The sequence below is a fragment of the Phaethon aethereus genome, assembly GCF_964289735.1.
Source record: "Phaethon aethereus genome assembly, chromosome: 16".
NCBI lineage: Eukaryota > Metazoa > Chordata > Aves > Phaethontiformes > Phaethontidae > Phaethon > Phaethon aethereus.
The window spans coordinates 18,272,179-18,299,881 of NC_138592.1; the positions used below are offsets into that span (position 1 = coordinate 18,272,179).

The 27,703-nt window shown below is 44.5% G+C and overlaps 2 protein-coding genes across 3 annotated transcripts in view; one reads left to right on the top strand and one right to left on the bottom strand.

The window, feature by feature from the left end:
• Positions 1-2,710: 2,710 nt before the first annotated feature.
• On the top strand, positions 2,711-4,998 carry LOC309410775 (CMP-N-acetylneuraminate-beta-galactosamide-alpha-2,3-sialyltransferase 2-like; the record flags this gene model as incomplete). The annotated part of the gene is made up of 6 exons (XM_082007229.1): positions 2,711-2,965; positions 3,259-3,449; positions 3,725-3,904; positions 4,353-4,398; positions 4,593-4,712; positions 4,831-4,998. The coding sequence occupies 6 exons, from the start codon at positions 2,711-2,713 to the stop codon at positions 4,996-4,998; spliced, it is 960 nt and encodes a 319-aa protein (XP_081863355.1).
• A 2,563-nt stretch (positions 4,999-7,561) lies between these two features.
• ERGIC3 (ERGIC and golgi 3) overlaps positions 7,562-27,703 on the bottom strand; it is a gene marked incomplete at both ends in the record, with an annotated part of 30,089 nt that continues 9,947 nt past the window's right edge. The window contains 7 exons of one of the 2 annotated variants that reach the window (XM_082007402.1): positions 7,562-7,641; positions 9,701-9,756; positions 10,694-10,830; positions 13,312-13,376; positions 15,110-15,206; positions 15,856-15,887; positions 19,525-19,539. In XM_082007402.1, coding sequence (XP_081863528.1) covers positions 7,562-7,641; positions 9,701-9,756; positions 10,694-10,830; positions 13,312-13,376; positions 15,110-15,206; positions 15,856-15,887; positions 19,525-19,539 — 482 coding nt within the window. The remainder of the gene's footprint in view (positions 7,642-9,700; positions 9,757-10,693; positions 10,831-13,311; positions 13,377-15,109; positions 15,207-15,855; positions 15,888-19,524; positions 19,540-27,703) is intronic. The other variant, XM_082007403.1, reaches the window with a different exon arrangement.

The window sequence follows — 27,703 nt, forward strand, 5'->3', positions numbered from 1 at the left end:
CTCTGTATTTGTCAGGGCTGTTCTAGTTTGAGTTTCTAGATCCTGCCTCTTCACCACTCTCCCTCAGGCACCAAACCTTCTTGCAGGCGTCAGAGCAAAGAGGGCCCTTGGATAAAATTACTCACAATTCAGCTTGCATGGCTTTTCTCCACTGGCTGTGTTTTTCCAGTTGCTGATGCACATTTCACAGCCTTCGCCCATCTTTTCTGAGCCAAAATCACATCCAGGCGAGCAAAAGAAACCAGCTGGTGAGGTTCTGGATGCACGAGGCTGTTGAGACCTCTGTGTTGCTGGCATCAATGTCAGCAGAAGTTGAGCTGTCCCAGCAGGACCCATAGGGGCAGGAGGGCACTTCCACTCCAGGCAGCTTCTCCCACCCTCAGAGGAACACTTTAATGATGAATTTCCTGATTCAGCCTGGGAACGTGGCCAGGGCATCCAGCGCCAGCGGGACAGGTGGCTACTGCAATGCTGGGCTGCATGAGAAAACTGTAGGATGCCAGGGCACTGCTGGAGGAGGGACGGCAGCCCTGACTTCAGTCGCTGCAAGGCTCTGTTCTCCCCCACGTCATGGTGAAACACTTCCTCTTCCTGTGGTGATTCTTGCAGCTTTGCAACGAGCGCTGGCAAGGCCACCAACCCCGGAAGCATCAGCTTCACCTGGCCCTGCTCAGCGGCACTTTCTCCGAGGAGGTGAGGGGCCCCGGGGACAGCTGGCTGGGGACCAGGGGGTTGTGACATCATGAAGGCCTCTTCCCTGACTGAGGGTCTGGGGAGTTCCTGGTGGTGGTCCTTGGGGCTGAGCAGTGACAGGGACAGGTCTGTGGCCACTGGGCACAGCCTGATGCAGCAGCTGCATGGCTGCAGCACGGTGGCTTGTGGCTGATGGCGCTGGGCTGGGCAACCCCAAGGCAAGGGTACCGCTGGGCGCAGGGCCAGGGGTGGTCGTTTCAGCCACCGTGGGGTGTGGGTGCAGGTGGACAGGTCCTGTCTGCGGACCAGGGACTGGGCAAGGGCACAGGCAGGGAGATGGGGCTGCTCAACCCTGTCTGTCCAGAGCCCTGCCCTCTTGTGTGTGACTTTTGTGACTGCAAAAAGCCTCATGAAATATTCACTGCACTGCCCGAGTCCCTTGGCTCTGGGCTTAATGGAGCTGCTGGCGCCGGCCATGCAGCTGCCAACCAGCTCATCCCCCTCCATGTGCTGGCAGCTTAATAACCCCTGAGGCTCCATGAGCGCCTGAATCAGCCCAGGGCACCTTTGGCTCCTGGCCTGACTGGCATGTCAGATGGATGCTTTTTGCGCCCATGACAGCAAATGCTCATGGCTGCTGCAGGAGGGCAAAAGACTAAGTCATGGGGATCTGCAGCCACTGGCAAGGGAGAGCGTTGGGGGCCTTCAGGGTCACTCCAAGCCCTCAGGGTGAAGAACTGGCATTTTGTGGCCTCTTCTTGCTTGGGTGCACGCACATCTGTGTTTCCGGCATGCTGGTGGTGGCTTGCTTGTGCTTCCCTTCAAGAAGAGGTGATGGTTCAGTTGCTTTTTTTTTGAAAGGGCAGGCTTGCAGGGGAGCACGACCTGCTGTGGCCACCTGAGATCATCCAAACCACCCCCCTGTCCATCTCATCTCTGCTCATTGGTTGGACCCTGAAGGAGCAGCAGTTTTGGTGTCAGGTGCGCATCCTGTGGGTCAGTTTTGAGTGCAGCTGGTTGCATACCAGGGCGAGCAGGTATATCCATGCTGCGGGAGCTGCAGAAAATGGTTAATGTGGAGAAATTAAGCTTGTGCTGACCCATGGCCCCATGTCAGCACCTGGGGAACTGAGGGAAGCACAGGGTGTGGAGGGAGTTTCTCTCCTTCACCTTTCCCAGTACAGAGGGGACACCCCACCCCTCCAGCCCCCTCACCCTCCCCACCCCCTCAAACCTGCTGCAGTTACTTCTGACCCTGGGATGGATGCTGTCCCCACATCCCTTCTCCTCACTCTCTCCTTGGCCCATGGGAGCCAGGTCCTGAGAGGCTGAGCACCTCGTGAACTCCCTGAGGACAAGAGAACCCTTTTCCCTTTGACTTTAGCTCTGCATGAATGCTTTTAGATGAAGAACAGAAATTTCACATAAATATGGGTATTTATTTAAGAAAGGTTCATGCACACAGACAGTAGGTAGTTCCTCCTGGCAATGATGCAGTGTCCTTCAAGCTGCAAAACCGCAGGGCTGCTGGGGAGGGAGTGCCTTGCCGGCCGCATGGCACCTGCATGGGCTCATCGTGTATGTGGGTGCTCCACAACGCTGGCACGTGTGGGGAGGAAGTGTCAGGGCTTGCTGCGGGCAGAGGAGCTGCTTTGCAGGCGGGGGGGGTGGAGTTTGGCTTGTGCTGGGGCGATGACACTTTGCTGCTTGTTCCCAGGTCAATTTGCAGACCCTGAAAGTGTTGCAGGCAGAACACAGCCTCTTGTACAGCACGTGCTGCCAGCCAGCCCTGCCTGGACCTAAGCAACTGTGGCAATGCCAGAAGCAGAGCAACAGCAATAAAGCCATTGAACAATTTGAAAAAGGAAACACGTACCAGGCTATTTCAGGTTCCTGCAGGGTTGGTGAGCAGCCAAGGGGGGTGCCAGGAGGCTGGGCAGGGCGGGTGGATGGGAAGGGGTCCTGTGGTGCTACTGCCACCGGTCCCTGTGACATTTCCCTGCAGGTGGTATGAGGGATGCTGTGCCAGAGGCACACACAGGTGGTGCTGGCCCTGTGCCTGCTGCTGGTCCTGTGGCAATGTTTCCGAGCCCCCATGGATGGCCCTGGCCCCTTCCCTTGGGCTCCATCCCTCTTCAATGCCCCTGCTACCCGCTGCACCGTCGGCACCAATGGTTCTGCGTGGTTCAACGCTCGCTACAACATGGCCATAGGGCCTCTGCTGATGGGCACAGCCCATGAGCTCTCCTCCGATGTGATTCAGTGGTGGCTGGTGAGTGGGAGCATGGGCAGGAGCTTGGGGCTCTTCCCGGGCTCTCCAAATCTGTTTGTGGTGGGGCAGGGCCAAGGTAAAGTCAGACAAACATGATGGGGTGAAGGGGGTGCAGGGACCCCAGCTCACCATGCCCCCACCATCTCTCTGGGCTGTCCCCCACCCTTTTCCCAATATCCCATTGGGGTTTCTGTGCCTTTCTCAAGGGTCCACTGGGAGGAGTGGGGCACCATCCCCCTTTGGGGGTACTGGTGGGAGGCTGATGCTGCCTGTTGCTGCCCTTGCTCCTCCAGACCCTGCAGGGTCCCCCGAGTGGCGTCCAGCTCCAGGCCATAATTCGGCAGCTCTTCAGTGTTCTTCCGGCCCCGACCGGTGGTGTGTGGGACCTGTCTCGCTGCAGGACTTGTGCGGTGGTAGGGAACTCGGGGCGGCTGAAGGGGTCTGGCCACGGGCTGCGAATTGATGCACACAACTGGGTGCTGAGGTGGGTGACCCGAAGGAGCTTGGCCCCTCCCTGTCTCCCTGGAACCCTGGTGTGCCCCAGCTCCTGGCCACCCTGTGAAATCCACCAACACAAGCCCTGCGATGGCAGGGGGGGTCTGCTGGCCCTGCTCCCTGGAGCCCCCATGCTGGAGCACACAGGCCCTGTGTTTCCCATGTCCCCTTGGCTGCTGGCCAGGGTGCCCTGTGAGACTGACAGCCTGGGTCTGGCACAGTGTGCACCTTCATTTCAGGACATGCCTTTCTGCTGTCCCCTAGGATGAACAGAGCAAAGATTGCTGGTTTTGAGCTAGATGTTGGCATGAGAACAACACATCACTTCATGTATCCGGAGAGTGCAGTGAACCTCAGGCCCGGTGTCCACCTCGTCCTTGTCCCCTTCAAGCCACTGGACCTGCAGTGGGTGGCCAGTGCCTTCTCCACTGGAGAGCTCACACAGTGCGTCAGCTTTGTGGGATGGCGTCTCTTGTGCTGGAGACCCTAGGAATGGCGTGGTGTGGTCCTGGGGACCTCAGTGTCTCACTGAGGCCCTGGCACCACAGTCCTGGTGGGATGAAGGGCCCTTAGGTGATGGTCCTGGCATTCTTCTGCTCTGCAGTTTGGGGAAGTGGGCACTGACCCATCCTCTCAGGGCTTGGGCATCCTGCAGTCCCATAACCCCCATGGATATGATGGTGGCTGTCCCCACTGTGGGGCCATGGGCTTGATATGTCCCTTCCCAGAGCCAGGCTAGGGGGATGCTGCTGGGCCAGTGCAAGGGGCTTGGGGGTGCCATGGGTCTGGGTGCTGGCAGACACAGCCACCCTCTGCAAACCAGCTGCCTCCAAAGGAGAGGCCCTGGCAGTGGGAGTGCCCCACGCTCACTTCTGTCCTCTGGCTTTTGCAGCACATATGTGAGAGTGAAACAGTTCATCAAAGCTGACAGAAACAAGGTAAGGGCTCATCAGGCCCCAGCTCCTCCTGGGCAAGCAGGGCTCCTCTGGGCAGAGACTAGGCTTGTTTTTCAGTGGGTTGTGGGCAGAGCAGGGAGGCGGGAGGGCGGATGGCTGTGCTGGTGGTGGGGGTTGGTTGGCTGTCCCGTTCACAGCACAGTGCATACCTGATGGCTCCTCTGTTCCCCACTCAGGTGCTGATCCTGAGCCCAGCTTTCCTCAAGTACATCCATGACAACTGGACGCAGTGCCATGGGCGGTACCCTTCCACTGGCTTCACAGCTCTGCTCTTCGCCTTGCACGCCTGCCAGCAGGTGAGTGCAGCCAGCGGGACTGGGTGCTGCTGCCATACCACCACTGCACTACCTGTCTGCACGGTCCCAGGCTGACCAAGCACCCATGCAATGATGGCTTTTGCTGGCATGTGCACAGGTCTCCGTGTTTGGCTTTGGAGCAGACAGTGAAGGGAACTGGCACCACTACTGGGAGAAAAACCACTGGTCCGGAGCCTTTCGCAGGACAAGGGTCCATGACGCTGACGTTGAATTCGGTATCATCGAGAGACTGGCAGCTGAAGGCAGGATTTTATTCTATAAATGATGTATTTCCAAGAAACTGAATCCAGGCCATTAGTGCAGGAACTGGAAGACCCTTGCACTGCTGGCAGCTGCCTTGGCTCTTTAGCTTGCTTCTCCTCCCAGTGTTGCCATGGGCCCCAAGCTCAGAGACCCTGTGATCCTGGACCCACCAGCTGGGCACTGTTGATTGCCAGGAGGTGACATGCTCCCATAGTACCAGGGACATTGCATTTAGCTGGAACACAGGCTCTGCCCATGCTGGCTTGGAGAGAGGAAGGGGAGATGGTAGGGCTGGAGGTGGGCATGGAGTCTGTGAACTGCTGTATGCATCCCTGCCATGGCCACAAAGCTGTTGGGTGACAGCAGTGGTGGTGATGGCAGCCACTCAAATGTGGTTGTACACATGATGGAGCTGACATTTCCACCCAGTGATGGCTTTTGGGGAAGGTCCATAGTTGTTCTTTGGGCAGGGGAAGAGGGGCATCTTCCCTTTCTGTCTTTTTATAACTAGGGAAATATTTTAAAAATTGCATCAAAGAATAAGAAAGGAAAAAATAAAGCATGCTAAGTCAGAAGATGACAGAATCAAGTACAGTTGAAATGAGCCTATGTTGAATAAACTCTGAAAACACACGTGAATCTATTTTGCTTTACTTTTTGAGCTCTTACTGCTTTGAAAACAGCACAATCTACCTATCTCTGTCTCACCCTGCAGAACAAGATTGCAGACCCTGGAGACTGAGCTCCCCAAAGAAGGTTTTCTCCTCCAGAGCAGGGTTAGCGGGATGTCTTCCACTTTCAATCACGAACATCCTTGAATCAGACTCAGCTTTTCCATGGCTATTAGTCACTTGGTCTTTCGGTCTATTAAAATCACCAGATCTCTCCTACTCGTAAGCTCCCATGATAGTAGAAGCCTGTATTACTTATTAGCTTCATTGATTTTTGACCTCTCCAGGTAGAAGCTCCGTTTCTGTATGCGTCTTCTGTTTCTCTTCTCCGTTATACCCAGTTTCCCACACTAAGTACAAGTCTTGCACTTACCTGTCCTTTCACCTTCCCTCTATTTTCTCTAGGTGCTAAGTAGTGCTCTGAGCAGTGCTCTCCAACTATTTTCTGAGGTTTGCAACTGATTTGCTTTCTTATCAAAGACAAGTGATTAGCTGGTAATTGTTTAACTGTGGGTTAAACTCTTGCTACATTACTCCATTCACCTTCCCCCTCCTGATTAGTCTTTTAAATTTAGTTACAAAGTTGTGTGCTCCGCTGAGTGATTGAAGCTGCTCTGGACACCTTTTGTTCCTGATAAAACCGGATAATAATATAGAAACTATGTCCCCTTCTTCACATTGTAGGTAGTACTATATGATCATGACCTGATGAATTTATTAAATACCCTTGTTTCAAATGTAATTTTTTTTACAAACCCATTTTTTTTCCCAGTATTCTAGTTTGGAGATTAATCAGTCTCCTTACCCACACCACAAATTGCTTCTCTCCCCGCTTGAAAAAACACAGGTTTTTATACTCCCTGGTTTGTAGATAGGTTCAACTAATGAACCCCCCCCGCCCCGTAAACAAAAACTGCTTTCGAATGAATTTTAAAATAGCTTTCTCTCTGCATTATCTGATCCTGTGCACTGTTGGACCAATTGGTTGGACCAAGTTTATAGTCAATACCAAAACAAATCCAGATCTGAGATTTAAGAGTAATGAGTCTGTTTTGCCTTAATTTTTCATTAAAAAGAAAAAAAAAAATCATCATGATGATATCTACATACTTTGCCACAATGCAGGTGTGCTTTCTAATTATAATCTCCAATTCAGTACCAGACTAGTTCAAATAATTTAATTATTCTTCCAAATGCTTTACCAAAACACATAGAGGATGGACTTTATTTCAAAACATAAACAGAGGAGAATTGAAGGACACAATCCAATTTAAAAATCAGTTAAAACTCTAAACACTTTTTTTTCCTGAAACACCAACTTGCATCTTTCATAAGAGCAGCAATCTGGAGCAACTGCAATGCCCCATGGTACAGTAAGGACATCCCAAGTGCTAGGTCTCACCATGTTGCCCAGGACAGCTGGAAGGAAAGTGCATAGGATTCAGCACATTTTCACAGAGGTCTGGCATACAGCACCAGTACACTCAGAAACACTTTTAAGAAAAATTTAAAAAGCTAGATGGTGCTGCTAGAAAGCTTATTTGATGGCAACTTCAATCCATTCCAGGTCTCACAACAATACAATACATTATTGCTGGAGGCAACCAGAATGCAGTATCTTCTGCATCTCTTTTGGGAAGGGGGGCAGAGCTGAATGAACATGGACTGACACAAAAGGGTTTTTACAGTAGGGTCTGCACAACCAGACAAGATGGCTAATCTTTACAGCAGCAAGGTTCAAGCAGTTCCATCCACAAATTAATGCCAAACAAAGAATGACAGGACAGATAAGAACGGTCAGGGCCATCTGGTAATTCCAAACATCTTCTCTTGTGCACTCAGATCACTTGTGTTTCGAAAAACCTTGTTTAGATCTCCTTAGAGGTTTTTTTGTGGGATGAGGTCATTGCTTATTTATGTTGTCTTCCCAAGTTCAATTTTCTTCTGGATGGCATGTGCTGAGTGATAGATCAAAGAGTCAATGAATCCTGCAACTAAAAGGAAAAAACAGATGGATCAAGCCAGACATGCCTCAAAGAGAGAACAACTCCCAGGGAAAGAAAACACAAATGCTTCTGTCAGTGGAAAGGAATTCCAGCTCCCCTAGACAGAAAACAGCTGCTGCAGCTCAGAAGAATAAAGTCTTCATCTCATTAGGACAGACAAGATCCAGCTTGATGCTTCTCCAGAAAAAGATACGTCTTACAGAAGTAAAAATGAGTCAGGCCTAGCCACGTGTGTTTACTTATGATTGAGAAGAGTTTGGAGAGGAAGCTGATGCTGACAGCTTTATGCCATGTCACTGCCCTGACCCAGCTTGCCAAGGGCATATTTCCCATTTCTCGCTCATTTCACAGTAACGTTAAAAGTAAGCTACTCTACCCGATGCTTCCCTATGTGGATGCCCTTTATCGCAGACTGCAATGTTTACCCACCAAGGACACAAAGCAAAATAAACCGATGCCTTTAGTTCTTTCTGCAGTATTTTCCCCAAATCCCTCCAGGACTGAAGGAGCCTATTAATTCAGTGCTCGTTTGGGACCACAGCAAAGGTCAGAATGGGTCTACTGCACCACAAAACCCAGACAACCCCGCATCCATTGAAGCATCTTTCACAGGACAGGAACCCTGAACTCCTGCCAGAGAGGTAACGCAGCGTGCCAGTAAGCGAAGATGCCTTTATGAAGCTTCATGTTCTTTTTTATTTTATTCAACACCTCAATCTAAGGAATAAGTAAGAGATTACTTGGCCCTACACAAAGACAGACATTTCAATACTATATAAAAAGTAGCAGCTAAAACGGGAACCGCGTCTTCTTTTTATTATTGTAGAATACTTAATTATTGGCCTTACTATCTGGTCTTTGAGTAGCTTTCAGATGACTTGTCTTTTGTGGTTGTTTAAATTAGCTCTGCTTGTGGAATCAATTTGACACTGTAACACAAAAACTGTTACACGGCTGATTTGATCTGTCCTCTAGAATAGAGTGTCCTTTGAACAAGGTGTATGGCAGCAAACACTATGAACTGGCTGTCAAACTTAATTAGTGCTAGAGGGCATTTGCATTTGTCATGAAAATAATTTTTAAAAGCCTTTCCCGAGTCAACCACAAGAATGAATATGATCAAATTTATTACAGACAGAAATCATGTTTAACAGCATCAAGTTAATTGAGCATTGTGATACCTCAGGTGACAGGAGAACCTTGCAGATGAAGGTATTAAGTGATATAGGTATGTGACACAGGAGTTATGTAGTACAGTAGCTGGCTTCTCAGGTCCGGTAAGATCTGCTGACCAGACTTCCAGGCTGGCCCTTCACAGTCATGTGAACATCTCTGACTATGTTTCAGAACACCCTGGTTATTAGCTGGAGTGCAAGGCTGGACCAAGGCTGGGCTGTCACATGCATGGAGCTGAGCAGATACTGATTAGCTATTCCAGAAGCCAGCACTGAGAATGAAGTCCAGACACTCGAATGTTTCTGCAAGAACAGCCACCCCTTACAGGACCTTGTCTAGCTGTAAGGGGTACTTTTAAGTCCCTGCAGAGCACTCACTGGAGCGCCTATGTCTGGTAACATAGTTTGAGACCTCTGAGATAGCTATGCCCATGATGGCCCTGGTTCACAGATTTTCCTGGCTTTGATTCCACATGAAAGCAACTATCTGCTTACAGACACAAGCTTGGCCAAGAAAACAGTACAGATGCATTCATACGGTATGTGAAAGACTGCATTATTTGAAAATAAAATGTCCTGTAAAGCATCAAAATGAAGTATGATGATAGATCTACATCATAATGAAATGAAATATTTAATCAAATGAAATATTGTAACAGGCCTACATAATCCACAGCATCCTGAAAGTCTGCAGTGCTAATTACAATCTGATGCCACACATGGCTCTGCAGAACATGCTATATTCCCTCCTGAAGACTCAAATCATCTCTCCCCATCAAACAGGGATATATTACCAGCCATGCAGACTTTAGAAAGAGTAAGATGGCAAATGTTTACACTTTAGAAAGAAAAAAGATTGAAAGGTGCAATACCTGTAAATATGCCTCCAACGATGGCACAAACTCCTGTGAGAAAGTGTGTAAAGGACCTAGAATGAGGAAAACAATTTGAACAACCAGCATGAGCTCAGATACCAATATGTCAGATAAGTAAAAATTAACTAATAAAAACTAATTCATAATTATCATAAATGTTCATCATAGCACATAAGTATACATTATATAAATATTAATAGCTGACAATTAACAGACTTAATTAAATAACCCCTATTGGCTACAGAATGGAGTTTGTCACTGATACTTTTACTGAGCAGCACTGAGTAGCATTAGAGCAGTGTGCTCCAACGAGCTCAACGGCAACCCTAGAAGGCAAGTACTGAATTTATAAATGTAACAGATAGACATTTAATCCCTAAGAATTTATCAATTTCTACCTAGACAGAATGCACAGCAGGCACTGCAACACAAAAACAAAATTCCTAAGCACATATTAAAACGTTTTGAGGTATATATACAATCCCTTCCATTCCTCTGCAATTACATGTGTGTGATTAATGGAGGACGCAGAAAGAAGAAAGAGGTTCCACACTGACTGTGACATGCAGAAAAGCTATAGCAAATGCAGAGTAAGTAACCAGGCTGGATCAGTGTGGGTGCTGGTGCAGCTACTGGTAAGATGGGTATGCTATATAAATGTAGTCTTCCCATTAAAAAAGACTCTGAGGAAATTAGTCTGAACTGAGAACCATTATATCAGACTTCTGCTCGCTGCACCAATTTTCTTCTCCATTTTGATATTGGATTAAAATGTTTCAGGGAATATCAGAAAAATCCCAATCCCTTTGAGATGTTCACAATGAGAGGAAGGGCATCTGGGAGTGCCTCTTGCTCTCCAGTGACTGGGAAGGGGCTGGGATGGCTTTCAGGCATTTGCACTGTTGTGTCTAAGCAAGGGTGGAGTTTTAAGCTATGCAAAATGACAAAAATCAATGGAGGGTGAATGAAATAGATTGAAATGTCTCTTACCTGTGTTTCTCTGTCAGCTTCACCATCATGGGTGAAAGTTCATATAGCACAAATACACCAGGCAGACCCTGGTCTCCTAGTAGCCCGTTGGCTATCTTCTCATGTCGTGTAACTGAAAATTGGTTAGTCCTTACCACCTAGCAGGAAACAAACACAGCAAATGTTGTTTTGTTAACGAGGAATAGGAAAGGCTACTAAAACATGAGTTCAGTGAATCATATCAGTGTAGCCTCGCCCACTCACTCGTGGGGGGCCTGCCAGTGGTTTTACAAAGGGTCATAAACAGCACCCTCAGGATCAAGTCTATTTTTACTACAGGATATGAGTTTAAAGCCCCAGCTAGCCCAAAGAACGCGTGATGCATCAGTCCCCAGGCTGGACTGTTCTGGTCTCTGCTGGCAAGTAATGGCTCAGCTGTCTCTCTCGACCTCAACGCCAAGATCATGTCATCCTCTACCAAAACGCAGTCCACATAAGCATGCTCCAGGAGACAGCACCAACGTGAGAAAGCCATATATATTCAAGAGCGAGAAAAAAGGAAATAATACATAAAGGCCGGAGAGTGCCAGGGCTGCAGAAGAATACAGATTGTCCATCTTTATATAAATGAAGATCACCCTGCAGCATTCTTCTGTGCCCTACCATTCTTCTACACATTGTTCACACCAGTCCTATTCTTACAGCAAATAAATTGGGTTTCTGTAAAATGAAATTATGTTCTGTCATCCCTAATAAGCTATCTATCTGACACAAATTGTGATCTAAGCTCATCCATAGTTACCATAAGTATAAGCATCATGGTCTGCATGGACCCCTCTCCTGGAGAAGTCCTTTGAAAACTGAACAACAGCTCTACAGGAGAATGCGAGATTTCATCAAGAGAAACAGAAGCCATAGTATACTGGGAGGTAGCCATAAGAACAGGGCTATGATTAACTATCCTTTGTACTTCAGGAATTTCAATCATCCACAGAAATTGCAGATGCATCCTGAATCTGAATCCTGAAGAAAGAGCTTCAAACGTGGTCTGAAGGTTTTCCCAATATACTCATAGCCAAGTAGCTTCCACCCAACTTCCGAGAACAAACAGATGAGTCCTTTCTAGGCAGGGTATTGAAGAAAGAGTGGTCCACATAAGGATTTATCACATGAGAACTCAGTCTGGCAAACAGTTTTTGTCTTTAGGGAAGATGAAGAAATACAAACTATGTCTACCTTTCCAATTTTGTTAGATTGCTCTGCCCACACTGCACTAGGACAGCTTCACTTGAATGTCTGCATTGTATGTACTGTGGTCATGGGGCTCCTCAGATTAGTGGTTCCTAATGCAGCCTCTGACATAACGAATAATCTGCTGGTGATTTACATTACAGAATGCCTAACACAACATGAAGTTTGTGTGGATGTGCAGTAGTATGTTGTTCTGATTGCAAGGATATGTGATACATGCCTGAGAGTGGCACGAGTTTAGGTGAAGGGGGTTCCCAGCATTGCGGGGTTTGCGCAGCATTATAAAACTGCGTAGGACAAGGGAGTCAAACCCTGGCATAGTTTCATCCATGTGTAGATAAGTCCTTGCACTGAATGAACCCCAGAACCACACTTGGGTTTCACCTCAGAGGAACCTTAGAGGTTTGTGTTAAAGTGAAGCTGGGCATGGACCACCCACGCAGTGTAGAAGATACAGAACCACAATATGGGAGACAGATAGGGAGCTAAGCCATCTTGTATGTGAATGTTCACAGAGTTACTGGGGCACGTGGCACCTGTCTCTTCCTCACAGGGTTAGAGAAGTATACTGGGTAGCACTGGTGGTGAAGTCTGCACAATAGCAGAGCTGCTGCCTCTACTCGTGTTTTCTTTGCAAAAGAAACATCAGAGCTTACATCATTCTTCTGCCCTAAGACTATGTGGGCCCAAATAATAACTGACAGGTTTGGTGGTGGTTTTTTTTTTTTTTGGTTTTTTTTGTTTTTTTTTGTTTTTTTTTTTTAAAGAGATTCTCCATAGCTCTTGAGATCCCCTGCATAATGATGGCAACCAAAATAAACACTTCCAAACAACAGAAAGAAATCAGAGTTCTTTCTTCTCCCTCAGGCTGTCTTCGGAAGACAGAGTAAGTTTGTCTCTGTTTTCAGGATCTTTGTCTCACCCTGGTATCTCCTCAGTACTTTGTTTATCCTACCTGTCCCAAAAGGACATATACTGAAAGCAGGGCTGGAAATGTAGTCATGCTCTTTTGGAGGCTAAAGGAGTTTTTAAATTGGAGACAAGCTGATCTTGGGCTATTCTCCAAAGAACACTTTTAGGACCTTCTTGCTGCTTTGACTTCTCCTGAGCATGCACTATGAGGGATTCATGAGGGAACAGGATGAAAATGGCACGGTCACTTTGATTTAGGTGGGATGGAGGAGCCTGAAATCTACTTCTTCACTGCTGCAATGTTACAGATAACATTACACCATAGATACTGTTATTCTTGCTGGGGTGGTTATATGAAGAAAGTTGAACAGATTATGTTGCTTCCACCAGAGGTCAGATTATGGTCAGTGTCAGAATGTAAGGAGAAATCTGATGGCTTTCACTTGCCAAAGCAACAGAGGAAAAAAGGTACTTACCTCACCATCTACTTTCATATACACCGTGGGGACCACTTTCACAAAATACTGAAACATCATGGAAGCTATAGGCAAAGACAGAGAGACACAATTAATAACCGGCAAAGAGCTGGAAAATTTAACTGACAGGTAGACACAAATTGGTTTTGTTCAACTTGTCAGGGAACATCTTTCTGCACAACAGCTACTGGAGGTTTTCAAGGACAGTAAGGTTAATGTCTGACATGAGTTTTCCTTTTGCCAAAGTGAATCTCATTCCTGTTCCAACCAAAATCAAAACTACCGGCATTTTGGCCTTGATTAAATGGAAAACTTTCTACAAGCCAGTTATCTTGCTATAGTTTTACCAGTACGACTTCTTGAGAATTCTTATTCTAGCACATGAAAACCTTTATATTTAACAGCATAGCCCTAAGAAAACCTACTCAACTCTAAATAAGTATCCTATATCAACTTCAGTTAACACTACAGTTTATTCCTGTAGAAACATGGTTTGTATCCTATCAGAAGATGAAAGGAAGATCTGGATCAGTGAAGAAAAAAATAGAACTCCTTCTGCTGCCTCAGACCAGCCTGTTCCTTCAGTTCTCTTAAGGATAATGGGAGGCAGGAGTCACTTTGAAAACATATTTTCTATGAAACTCCCTAGAGGAGAAGATTATTCATCCATTTCTACAGAAGAAGTAATTCTCATATATAATATCTTTAGCTGGTCTGCAATAAACATAAATTTGACCTGCAATCTACTTCTCCCACTTCTCTTCTGGAGCACGTCTTCAGTCCTAATTCCTCAAGAATTTGCCAACTGGTTCTCGGCAGCCCAGGATGGAAAGCTTCAGCCTACAGAGAGAATTTTACCAGCCAGCTACAGGCTCCCTCTCAGACAGTTTGTTACTCCACAGAAAAACTACAGCATCACGATCATATTGAGCATTATGACACCTTTTCATTTTTCTGTATTTTATTTTAAGCACCATCCTTTGATTTGGATACAAGAATTAAAATTGATGGTGGAAAATTTAAAAGAATGGATTCAGGTAGGATTAACAATGCTACCACGATCTCAAAGCAAACGACTTCTTTCTTCAAGCTTTATTATATAACAGCACCCCAAGTATCTGCAAAGGGAAACTTTGCAGACTTCAGCGGATCTAAAAAAATAACTAATCTCTGCAGTGGCATATAAAGTGGCATGGTCAGGATCTTTCATGGAAAATGCACACAAGCAGGCTTGTGTGAATAAACCAAGATTATAGTCTGAGCAGCAGTGGCATGAGGACATAATCGCCTTTCCTTCTCAAGCCAGCAAACCGGAGCTACCTAGAAAAGATCAGCAATATTTCAACTTCACTGCAGCTGTTCAGCTGTTACTGTTGGGTAGATCAAGGTCAGGCAGACAATATGGCTCTCCAGCAGCTATCAATTAGGCCTTTTTTCTCTGTCCTGCATCTTGTGGTTATCTCCTACTGCATGCAGTAGCTAGACTGTATAGTTCAGGGCTCTTCCTGAACTACATCTGATGTAGGCATTTAATAATGGTGTGCTGTACCTGCTGTTGTGCATCCATGAACACTGAAAAGAGAGATCTTTCAGAAAGGTCACAGAATTAAAATATGCTGGCAGATTTGTTCCAGATGAATGCAAGCAGCTGTCCTAGGAAGACCACATGGTGGAGGAGTCCATGTTTTATGCAATGCTGCCAGGGTTCTTGGTAAAGACTAGGAACTTCGCTCCTGTTCTCTTCTAACACTTATTAATACAGACGTGTAAAAAGAGATTTCTCTCAGATGGCTTTTACCTTGCTGTGCAGTGACATCCGTCCCATCCAGAGGATTCACAATGCCCGGATAATCCCTTCCAAATGAGAGATGCTTGATATAGTGCGTCATATTGATCTGAAATGGAAATGCTAATAGCTTAAACAACTGCACAACATCTGAGGGGCAAGGTAAGGGACCTAAAGTTAATTATTTGTGTATTTTTTCTGAGTGTGGCTCTGGAACAGAGACAGGTCCTCCCTTACTCTGTGCATCCTAACAGTAAACTCCAAAGCATTTGCTCTTCTTTTTTATGCATGGGAGATTCCAAGATGTGGAATTTCTCCTTTTCCTGCTGGAAACCCTGAGATGCTGGTGCCCTTCCCTCCCATCTACAGAGCAGGCTCTCCCACCCACCCCTCTCCCTGCCACAGGAACACCACGCTGTCAGCTGCCTCGGTGCCATAGGTATGGACATCATCTGCTTTCCTCTCACCCCACGGTAAACTCCAACAGATCCAGAAGAAGTTGTGAAAGTATCAACCTTAGAAAACTGGGAAGCACAGATTAAAGAGCAAGGCAGTCTCAGGAAGAGGGGAACAGGCTTGTCAAGCAACATGCAGATGTCCCAGAACATACTTCAGAGCCCTGTGTGAAAGCAGGTCCCAGGTTCTGCTCAGACTCAAAGCCAAATCCAACTGGGATCAGTACACTATGTGGCAAAGGGAGGGAAATCCAGAAGGAAAATAGACCATGAGAAATAGAACACTATCTTGAGAACACTTACGTTATCAAGTCCGAAACTTTGCAGATCGTGAACTGTAAGAGAAAAATAGTTTAACAGTATCTTTCAGACTGTGACAACAAGCATATCTATTTACCTTATTCTAGCTTATAAGGGACCTCCTCTCATTTCCATTGTGATCTAAAATGGCAAGAAAATCACCTAGGTTTCTCTCTTGTTTGCAGTAGGGCATGTGATAAATAAACCTGCTGCAATTCCCCTCCTGACATAGACTAGCCACTGCCAGAGTGAAGGAAAGTAACTTTAATTTGGGCTTAATTCAGATTAGGTATTTCAGTCTTCACCTGAATGTATTCTTAATCTAGGGCAAAAACAAGATCCCTGGGGCAAGCAAGGAAAACTTCACTGTTATCTCAGTCATCAATTGACACATATAGCTCCTCTAACTACTGTAAAACACACAAGGCATAACAGATCTAAACTAAAAACTGAGCAGAGCACATGCCTTAATATCACATGCAAGTGTCCTAAGTGCCATCATCACCTTAGCAACTCTCAGCGCTCTGCCTATCAGCCTTGTTACCGCTTCCTGGAGAATGCACAGGGAAAGGAAAAGTCTTTGCAGGGATGGCCTGAGCATGGTATTTGCTAACCACTGGTGGGGCCAAGGTGAGTGTCACCAGTGCTAGGATTTGGGGAATCTTGCCTGCCCTCTCTGCCCTTCCTGCATACAGCAATATGAAGATGCTGGCAGCACCACACAACCCCAGAAGGGATCTGGCAAAGATACAGGCAATGGGAGGCAATGGTTATCTTTCGGTTGGCTACTTAAATGACTTTAAGTGGTGCCAGAAGCATCAGTCTCAGGATGAAAATATAACTTACAAGTCTATTTTGGTATTGCCCCTGCCAGGTTCATCCGAAGTCACACAATCATCTTAAAGTAGCCAGAGGCCATGGCACATTTTAATGGGTAAATTCACATGCTCAGGAAGCCAGACCTCACCTTTCACCTTAGCAAAGAAGAACACACTTCAAAAATCATGGGACTATTATTTTAGGAGCTGATGGAGTCAGATCACCAAGTGCTGCTACATTATTAAAGATGAGGAATGCTGCTCCCTTTAAAGGTTTCTGATATACAGCCCAGCACAAGAGAGGCTGCAAAGCTGAAGAACCAATTGAAACTAGCCTCTCTTTTAAAACATTTATTTAACATGAGTGTGCTGTGAACTAATTTTTTTCCATCAATATCTTTCAATAAAATACCAGAAGCTTTACTTTTATTTATATAAAACCCTCACTAAACCCAAAGATACATACATGCAAAACAGAGAATATACAGTTAGAAACGGAAATGCTAAGCCTAAACTATACTCCTAATGCACTGATCTAGGGAGAGGCCTTCGCATTTCACAGTTAAAATGTTCAATGCTGAGAAACTAAGGCTGCAGTGACTGGAATTAAGACAATGGTTCTGCATTACAAAAAGCTCAGAGCTGCACCGGCTTCAGATATTCCTGCTGCTATCTCTGACAAGAGTGCTGACCCATCACTAGCACAGCGGTTTGTGTGTCTGTGCTGGCAACTGGATCAAAGAACTCATTTGGCTTTAAAAAAGAAACTCCTACTAAAAATTTCGAAATACATGTGAAATGGTGGGCAGGGAAAGGAAGGAAGGGAGAAGTGGCCTTGGAATTATGCTACGCTGTTCTTCTTAATGGTTACCAGCAACACCCTGTTTCATGTTGCAGTATTATTTACAATTAAGTCAAGAGTTAAGTGGCTTAGCTGTCAGTGGAGTGTCAAGTCCCACTGCTTTCTGTACAGACACCAGCAGGCTAACCTTCAGTTAATAACAAAGCTCTGCAGAGATGCTGGCTCTGTACACATCAGAGTACGTAACAGGCTGAAATGTAAGCATTGGTTTATGTGAGGCTCTTCTTCCAGCCAGAGCAGTTCCAAAGTAAGGTTAATCACACAGCTGCACAAACACTTGTGCTGGCGCAGTGCAGCAATGCACAGAGACGGGCAGGGATGCTCCTCCTGGTAGCTGTGCTCCTAGAACCCTATGCGGGATTATGGTCTTCAGCTTTAACGCTTGGGTAGTCACATGTGTTAGCCTGTGAAGTGGGAGCTGAGTACTGATAATGCTGACAAATCTTACACTAATAGTACAGTACAAGAGAAATTCAAAGGCAGCACTTGAGAAAGACCAGTCATTAACCAGCCTGTTACACTAGGTTTGCATCGTGTGTAACATGTTTTAACAGTTATGGCTATCTCAGACAAAATTTCCTCACAGTGCTTGCTATGCCTTCCACAGATAAAATGCCAATTAATTAGTTTTTCTAAACTTCCTCCCCAATAAATGATTTACAACTCTGCAAAAAGGCATGATTTGTATTTTCAGTTTCTAAAACAGTCTTCCACCAGACCACACCTTTATTTATTTTGGATCACTGAAGACTGCTAAGCACATGTGTATATACTCTAGGTTGCAGATCAATGTTCAGCTAGCCATAGTTTGCTTAACATAAAACAACAGGCTATTTAGCCTGCTTAGAGAAGAAACAGAGGAAACAGAACAGATCTTAAGAGACTGTCAGCTAGGACCAGAGACTGTTATTTCTGAAGAAACATAAACATACTCTTTCCTTTCTGTAACTGCAGCTAAGTGCCCAGCTAGGTAAAACAAAGAAACCTGTATATCATCTTAAGTTTGTCAAGAAGTCTGTCTGTTTTTATATAACCTAGGTTTCTTTGCTGTTTTAGTAACACAGTTTTAAGAACTGCTGTCTACCCGAAGAATTCTCCCCATCTTTCATTTCTGACCTGAACAACCACAAAGCCTTCTTAGACTCTGAAATTCAGTCCTTTACCTGTAAAACAGGGTTAACATCACTTATGGGCCACCCACACTCTGCCAATAAACACATTAACACTGCAAGAAACCCAAGACACAGCTACCCAAACACACTTCAAGGTGAGCTAGGACACCAATTTTCAAACTGGGGATGAATTTTCTGGAGGAAAATATCTTACAGGAGCACAGCAGCAGGAGGATGATGAGTGACATACGAATGCATTGTGAAGAGGAGATGGAGGCGTGGAGCAACACAGAAAATGTTGCAACTGGGGGAGGGAGTAAGCAAAACTGAGAGCCTAAGCCCTCTACTGAGTTGAAACATCACATCTCAACCTGTAGTCACCAGGATTACCCTTTAAAAAAATCCCATTGGTTTACAAACCCTCGGAAAACCTCCTACCGAGTATTCTTAGACTAGCAGGCTTGGTGCATGAATTCCCAGGAGAAATTCTTTAGCCTGTTGTACAAATGAGATTAAATGAGATAATTATCCCATCTGACTTCAAAAGGCAGAAGTCTCTCTAACGTGTCACCATGTCCCCCTCAATTACATTAGCTGCACAGAGCAACTAATAATCTGCCAATACATTATCTCCAACACTGATATATTAAAATAATGTAAGACAAAGATTAGAATCTCAATGTTTTCCATCTGGTGACCTCATTTACCACAGAATGACCTGGGATGACTCTCACTTTAGCTTTCAGGAAATCTTCTCAAATCCCAGCCTAGATCAACAGCTCCTCCCAAAGATTTATGGGTACAGCAAATAATAGAAATTATGTTAGTTCTGTAGTAAACAGTTTGGGGGAGGGCAGGGGAAGGATACAGTAACACTTACTCTCAACAGCGTGCACTGCAAAAATGAGCAGAATAAGAGAGAAAAGGGAAATATTCAGATCTTTACAATGAAAAGATACAGAGATTCAGATAAAGCAGCATTTAAAAGTTGTACCAAAAAAGGGAAGAGTAACAGCTTTGCTGGTGTGCTTTCTAGACCATATAAAATGACTCCTTAGCTAGCCAAAGGACTGATATATGAACAAGCAATCATTTAAAGCATAACAGAGAAATGAAAATGCAGGAATTAATCACTAAAAGGAAAAATATAGTGGGATGTCCATATATGTTAAGTGAGCTCTAAAGTAGCATGCCAGATAAACATGCTGGTTATATTTAGATTCTTTTTCAGTCTTAAGGCAACAGAAAGGTTGCCAAAAGCTATCCAGAAGTGCACTCAAAATGTTTACATTCAGAATATATTAACATTCAAATCTGGGTAACCAGTTTTTGTTCTTAATCAGTCCTGTGCTGCTTCTATCACACCTGATGCACAGAGAAGGTAGCAAACCATAAAGTTGTTTTTATTCATTCTGTTGCAAGATCCCAACAAAGATGAATACCTGGAAGGATGAGGGGCAAGGAAGATTTATGTCTGGTTAAGTAACCTCCTTTTTGTTTGTTTCGAGAGACAGTTCACATATATTCAACACTGTTCATGACTAATCAGTAACTGTCATAGACTTATACCTCCTCAGAGATGGGCCTCTGAATCCTTCACGCAGCAACTTTGATCCACTTTGCCAAATGCTACATCCCTGGTGGTGCTTCTACAACAGCATGCTTTTTGGTATGGAGAAGGTATGGAAGGTATGGAGAGCCTCCAGGTGGCTGCTTGACAAATGTTAGGCATTCCCAACAACTGGTACGACTTGAGGTCTGATGGATTATAGCCCAGTGACAAACAGACTCCAAAACAGACTTGATATAACTTAAAAACAGTTTGTCCATCTGCACAGAAATGGGTGAGACCTTGCATCTTTCAGCTTCAAGACAACCAACTCAAAGGAGTTTTCCAGCACCCTTGGAAAAGAAAAGTCCTTAGCAATGCTGAGGATGAAATAAGAATCTCAGCCTCCAGTATTCAGTTTGGGAATGAAAATGTTTAATTCCCTGGCAGACATTACTTTGGGACAGAAGTTAGAATGAGCTCACACAAACAGCCTCTGTGGAAGAAATACTGCACAGGTGATCAACCACAGGATTCGGTTCTCCACACTGAAATGATGTTCTCAACTGATGGAGATTGAGTCCCATATTATTTTTTTCAAGAATAAATGAATGGGCAGGAGAAGAACTCAGATGAGGAACTGGTATCTATAGAAGGCCTGTGCAATAGTAACGGCCCCACAACTAGTAGGGATCCAGGAAAGGAACAGAGAAAGAGGCTGCAGTCTCTTCAGAAAAAAGAATTAGTGTCACTTCCTCTTGGTTGCCAGTGAGAAGATGTCAAGGGACCAAAAAAATGACAACCAGTCTTCAGTCAAAGGTGGTATGTCCTTTTGCAATTCAGCATTCAAAACATTCAAAAGTATGTAAAGTAAGAGAGGTTATTAGGGGTCATCCATAGTGTACAAGGATGCCTTCAAAGAGGTTCTGGCTGTCAAACAAATCTTTAGTAGAGAAAGGAATAAACCCTCCCTTAAGTACATACGCAGAACATTAATGAAGATGTAGAACTGACGAGTGAATTCGTGTTCTTAGAGAGCTAAAATTTCACATCTCTAAGCAAAGCTCGGTGACTCTGAGTAGGCAGCTCCTTTTCCAAAACCATTATTGTCTCAAAGAGCAGCTTACTTGGGTTTTTTCCTTTCACAATCATCACCACAAATAAGAAGGAAAACAAATGGTAATCACAAAAATAGTGCCTTCAAAGATAACTTTGTACCTCCAGTTGACCATGTAGGGTGTAAGAAACCCACAAAATTCGGACCACATACAGAACTGCTTCACCCACAGAAATTGTCAGGGTCATTGAGATTGTGTCTTTAGGACAGAGTATGTCCTGAATGTTGTCATCAGCATCAGTTTCTTTTCTACGGAACTGAAGGAATCTAATGATACATTTTAAGGAACCCTGAAAAGCTCTCTGTCTGTCAATAAAGCATGATGGGCAATGTCTTTCCCAAAAAATAGTGATGATGGCACCCCAGCAACAGAATGGCCCGAAGATAATCTAAAGGATGAATGAGAAGCCTCAGCTCCCCCTTGACTAGAAGAAATATGGCAAGGAAGAAAGAAGTGGTATGATGATCATCTCTCTCCTGAGGAACCTATCACTAAGGACTCTCCTGCACGCTGGAAACTTGCTGCCAACCACTGCAGCTGAAGCAGGAGACGGCTGCTACTGTACAGGCATGGACAGAAATGGCAGCAGCACCCGAACCACAAACCTTAGGAGGTTAAAAATCTAGATCATCCAATCATTCCTCTTTTCTCTGAGACAGAAAGGAAAGGGAGGAGGTGTGAACTGCTGCAAAGAAAACAGCTATAATATCCAGAATCACAAAGAGGCACAGCTGGTGCTGGTGGCTGTCCTTACAGAGGCACAAGTGAAAGATATAACTTCACCAAACCCTGCAGCACCCTGCATAAACTGAGCATAAAATCTCAGTCTGTGGAGCAGGCAACAGTGAAGCAAGCCCAATCTCAGCTAGTATCAAATGAATAAGCAGGGCTTGAGGCTGTGCTGCTTGGAACAGAAGACTGTAAATATCAACATTTGTCTCTGTTTTTCCCTTGATGCAGGAGAGCCAGGACTACTAGTTTCAGTGCCAAAAAGTCTGCTTGGAAGTGCTTCTTCAGCCCTCCTCACAACCTCCTTCAGTCCTCCTCCTAATGACCTGGAATTTCTCAGTGCACCGGGACCACAGATGAGCTGAGGAACAAGACAGACCATTTGCAGCTGGTATGACATTCAGAAGTTGGGGGTCTTCTCTGACACTGAAGATGGAGCATCACGGTGCAAGCTTAAAGCGACCAATTTTCAACGATTCCAATAACTTGGGATGAAAATCAGCTTCACTTGCTTCAAAAGCAAATTCCCAAAGTTTCATCTTGGATTCTCTGGGAACACAGCATGCAAATGACAAAAAGACAGAGCACCTGTCCAAGAAGCACAAGCAGTATATTTACACACTAGCTAAAAAGGAATTAAGCATTATAGACGGCACAAAGGCATAAGATCAGCTGTGTGAATTCTAGAGAGAACAATTTTGATGACCTGAGATGAGGAATGAATAGCAACAAACACTAAAACACCTAGTAATGATGAAAACTAAGATAAAATATGAACAAAGTCTATGCTGCAGAAATACCTCTAGTATGGTCATGCTGAGAAGAACAGCAGAGAATGGTCAGCTGAGAAGAACATAGCATCTCCTTACTCATGAACCAGCCAGGAGGGAAAGCACGATAGAAGTCTGTCTTTCATAGATACAGTAGGGTCAAACTTTATCAGTTCTTGAGTTTTCCACTTAGATATACTGGAAAATGTGAATATGGACGGATAAAAATTGCATTAATCCAGCAGAGCCAGACCTTTCTCTTAGGGATTTAAAGACAGAAAAATACCCGCCCTCAATTTCCAAATTACATTACCTTCAGGGCCTGGGGATTATGAGAAACCAAAAGGAATGCAAAGTTGTATTTAATGACTTTGTGTAGAAAAATGTATAATTATGGAACCAACATCGAAAGAACATGAGAACAAAGGTTACATACAAACATATAAAACATTCACGTAAACAATAAGGGAAGCAAAGTCATCTCACCTGGATTTAACATTCATGCAGGCAGAAGGAAAACAAAATAAAAAGGACAAAATAACTTTTTTATTACAAGTGGACAAACCTTTTTTTTTTTAAAACAGTTTTAGTTTGTCAGCACTTCCAGTGTTTCTAGTTCCTTCAGACACATGAATATTGCATAAAGAGAGGAAGGAGAACTTGTGCTAAAACAAGTGAAATGTAAAACACCTACTTTGCAAAAAAGAGATTATCAGGAGACCTTCAGAGGTCCTTGGGGCATAAAGATTACCATGGTATAAAGACATTTAAGAAATAAGTCTGGGGTCATATAAGATTTTGGTAATGCATTTTTCTGAGAAAGTTTGAGACGTTAGGGTCTGATTTTTTAATAAAAAACCCTCAGGACATTTAGAGTGACAAACACAAGTGAAATGTGGCTTGAATCTACTTCAGCAGCTGTTACCCTATGATGAGATAATGCACTCGCATCTCTTAAGAGCATGAGATTCATAGGATATCTACTTCAAAACTTCAATTCCTGTTAGTCAATATACATGTCTGCATTAAAACACCTATAAATACTATACTGTCAATAAATAATTCAGAATCACCAAATGTGATTGTAACTAATAAAACCTGATACCCAGTAAACTCTGAAGAAGGCTTACCCACTCATACAGTATATAAAAATGAAGAGCAATTGCTCAGAATTTTATTTTGGTGGCTACTCATTAGCATTCTCCTGATTAGGAAAGTAATGGAATTTAGCCTGCTGTATTCAGATAATGTTAGCAAACGTGAATGTAATTTCAATCTTTTTTCCTAGTCTAAACAAGGACCTCTCATCTTCTCTGTCCTAATTGAAGGATTTCTGCCAAGCCAAAGACAAAGAATCAAGGTTCATGGATGTGAGAAATAGGATGAACTCCTCTGGGCAAGGCCACTCCCTGCCTTTTACCTACCTTCTCACATTCAGCTGGTGCTGTCAAACCTCACCTTGTGTTGAGTTTTGTAATCTATAAAGTATTATTTCAGGCAAATGATTTCTGGGGACAAAATACGTGTATGTGAGAACAAAAACACAGGCAAGGAGAGAGAACTGTGTATGGAAAAGGAAGCCCAAACAAGAAATGAATGATCCCTGAAAAATAAGACTTCTTCTGGGTCACATCTATGCTAGGGCAGTTACTCAAACAAAACAAAAGGACATAAAGATTCAGCTACATACAGTTAAAACTAACATATCTAGCCAGAAAGAAAATTGTACCTTATTCAGTGCTGATTCTGGTTTGCATGTGTTTTAGCCCCATGTCTCCTCTTACTTCTTATTCTACTTTCTGAAAAAAGCAACTTCAACTCGCATCTACCCAGGAGAAAAGTTACAATTTTGAAGATGTTAACACCAAGCACATGATGAAAGTTCAGAAGCTCAGAGCAGGATTACATTTACACTCAGATTTACAAAGTGCTTCTGAATAAGATCCTTTGCACTGTCATGAAGATGCTTGTGTAGATTCCCTAGCTGGAGATATATTAAACAACAGTAACCCTCAGGAGAAGCAGTCAGTAACAGCGCAAGAAACAAAAGCTGGTGTTAGCTTCAGTATTTGAATAGCACCAAAAAATAGAAGTACGGACTCAGGTCTAGCCATCAGCTGTACAAATGAGGTATAGCTACTCTGACATGAGGCAAGGAGAGCAGTGCAATGGAACGAACTTTCCATAGTACTGACATTCTTGTTCACACCCCTGTTCTCTACTGATTCAAACTGGTAGGGAATAGAAGGAAGGAGCAAAACTAAGAAGCAAAACACTATGTCAGTCGTCACAGTTTTGTATCATACAGGTCTAGTAAAATTATTATTTTGATTGGATTGTTAATGTGTTTTTTGACGATAACAGTTTGGAATATTCAGACATTCAAGTTCATCCTGCATGACATTCTCTTAAGTGTATTAATAGGACTGAGCATTAACATAGACCTTCTCAAATGGATCAAAAATCACACACTCATAAGTTCTTGTGTGGATTTATGATCCAAACGAAGTATTTCCAGGAGAGCTCTGGAAATATCACAGCAGAGCTCTATCCTCTGACAAATACTAGTCAAGTTCTTTATCTGTAATTAAAGGGAAAAAAACCATTGCCCAGGAAAAGGTTGGGAAAAAAGGGAAATTGCGTGTTATGAGTAACTAGGAAAGCAAGAGAGAACAAAAGGAAGAAGATCAATACGCCACTGCCTACGTAGTGCTTAGCCTGACCTTAATCCTGGTTGCAGTCTGGTACCTCCAGACAGAGCTGAACTGAAAGACCTTCAGAGAAATCCAGCAAGGAAGCTCAGAGCTCAAATGGTTTCCACAGGAAAGGTCTACAACATCCTGAGAGGCAGGGAGAGAGCAGACAGCAATCGTTCGCTCTTTTCCAACAGAGGAGCAAGGGCCAGATACAGCTCGTGGGAGCAAGCAAATGAGGGGAGGTGTTTTTTCTTACAGCAGAGCAGACCTGTTTTAATGCCTTGCAAACGGGTGTTGTAAATGCAAAACACTTACATGGGTTCATGGTGAGATGGGAAAATACCTGAAAGAGAGCCACTAAGGACTCTCAATAGATTGTAACAGACTCAGGAGATCGCAAGAGCTAAAAACAGTTGCACATGGAGGAAGGTATTAGGGGCCTTTCTTCCTCATTATTTAATATGACAGAATTACCAGAAAGTGGTAAGTTTGTCTGCCCAATGTCCCTCATCCTACTTGTTTTTATTGTTCTCAAAACACCAATATTCCTAATTCTGCCTCCAAAAAGTTACTGCAAAGTAACTACATCGTGCTTTCTGGTTTTCACCTGTATTTTCCCACTGGGTTTTCAATGACTTCTGGGACACATGCAATTACAGAGCTATCCTCACCCGACCTGCTCCTCTGCGTACACAAAGAGCAAGTAGCTCTCAGGACAGCCAGCTTGCATTCATGTCTATTACAGAGAATAGAGGCAACGCAGATGTGGTTCTTGTTAACTTAAATACATGCTGTGAAGTTGTAAATACTGGCTGTAGCAAGGTTGCTGTTGTCACACTACTTTAAGCACACAAAGCAAGTTCTGCAGGAAGAAGTGGAATAATTTATTATTGACAACAATTAATTCTGTGAAGAAAAACAGGCAGTTTTTTTGCACAAAAGTGCTTCTTAATCTGTAGAAACTATGCTCAAAACCTTGCTTGTTTTTCTCCAAATACACCAGTTACTCTCACAAAGCACATTCACATTCTCCCCTGACCTTTACCTCAAGTGGTACAGGTTAAACTGTAGTGAGTGACAGGAAGGGGAAAAAATCAGACTGAAATTAAAGCTCTTTGTGAAACATTTACTTCAAATTTCACACTTCAAGAACTTGATCAAGGGAACCGCAAATGTTCCATTAAACCACAAATGTTTTTAATCAAGTTAATGTGTTAAAGTTATAAGGCAGGGACTGGGGGGGCAAAGTCTCTCTCGCTATAAGAGAAGATCAGGTTCAAGACCATCTGAGGAACCTGAACATACTATGTCTATGGAACCCAATGAGATGCATCCCAAAGTCCTGAGGGAATTGGCTGATGTAGTCAACTTACTGCTGTGCCTGGTGAAGATCATGGAACAAATCCTTCTAGAAGCTATACTAAGGCACATAGAGGATAGGGAGGTGATTCAAGACAGCCAGCATGGCTTCACCAGGGGCAAGTCCTGCCTGGCCATCTACGATGGAGTGACCACTTCAGTAGACAAGGAAAGAGCCACTGATGTCATCTATCTGGACTTCTGTAAGGCATTTAACACAGTCCTCCACAACATCCTTCTCTCTAAATTGGAGAGATATGGATTGATGGGTGGACTATGTAATAAGGAATTAGTTGGATGGTCGCATCCAGGGAGTAGTGGTCAACAGCTCCATGTCTGGATGGAGATCAGTGATGAGTGGCATCCCTCAGGGGTCTGTATTGGGTACTATTTAATATTTTCATCAATGAAACTGACAGAGGGATCGAGAGCACCCTCAGCAAGTTTGCAGGGGACACCAAGCTGAGTGGTGCTGTTGACATGCCTGAGGGATGGGATGCCATCCAGAGGGACTTGGGCAAGCTTGAGGAATGGGCCCGTGTGAACCTCATGATGTTTAACAAGGCCAAGTGCAGTGTCCTGCAACTGGGTCAGGGCAACCCCTGGTATCAGTACAGAGTAGGGGGTGAAGGGACTGAGAGCAGCCCCACCAAGAAGGACTTGGGGGTACTTGGGGATGAAAAACTGGACATGAGTGTGCTCGCAGCACAGAAGGCCAACTGTATCCTGGGCTGCATCAAAAGCAGCACGGCCAGAAGGTTGAGGGAGGAGATTCTGCCCCCCTACTCCGCTCTGTTGAGACCCTACCTGCAGTGCTGCATCCAGCTCTGGAGCCCTC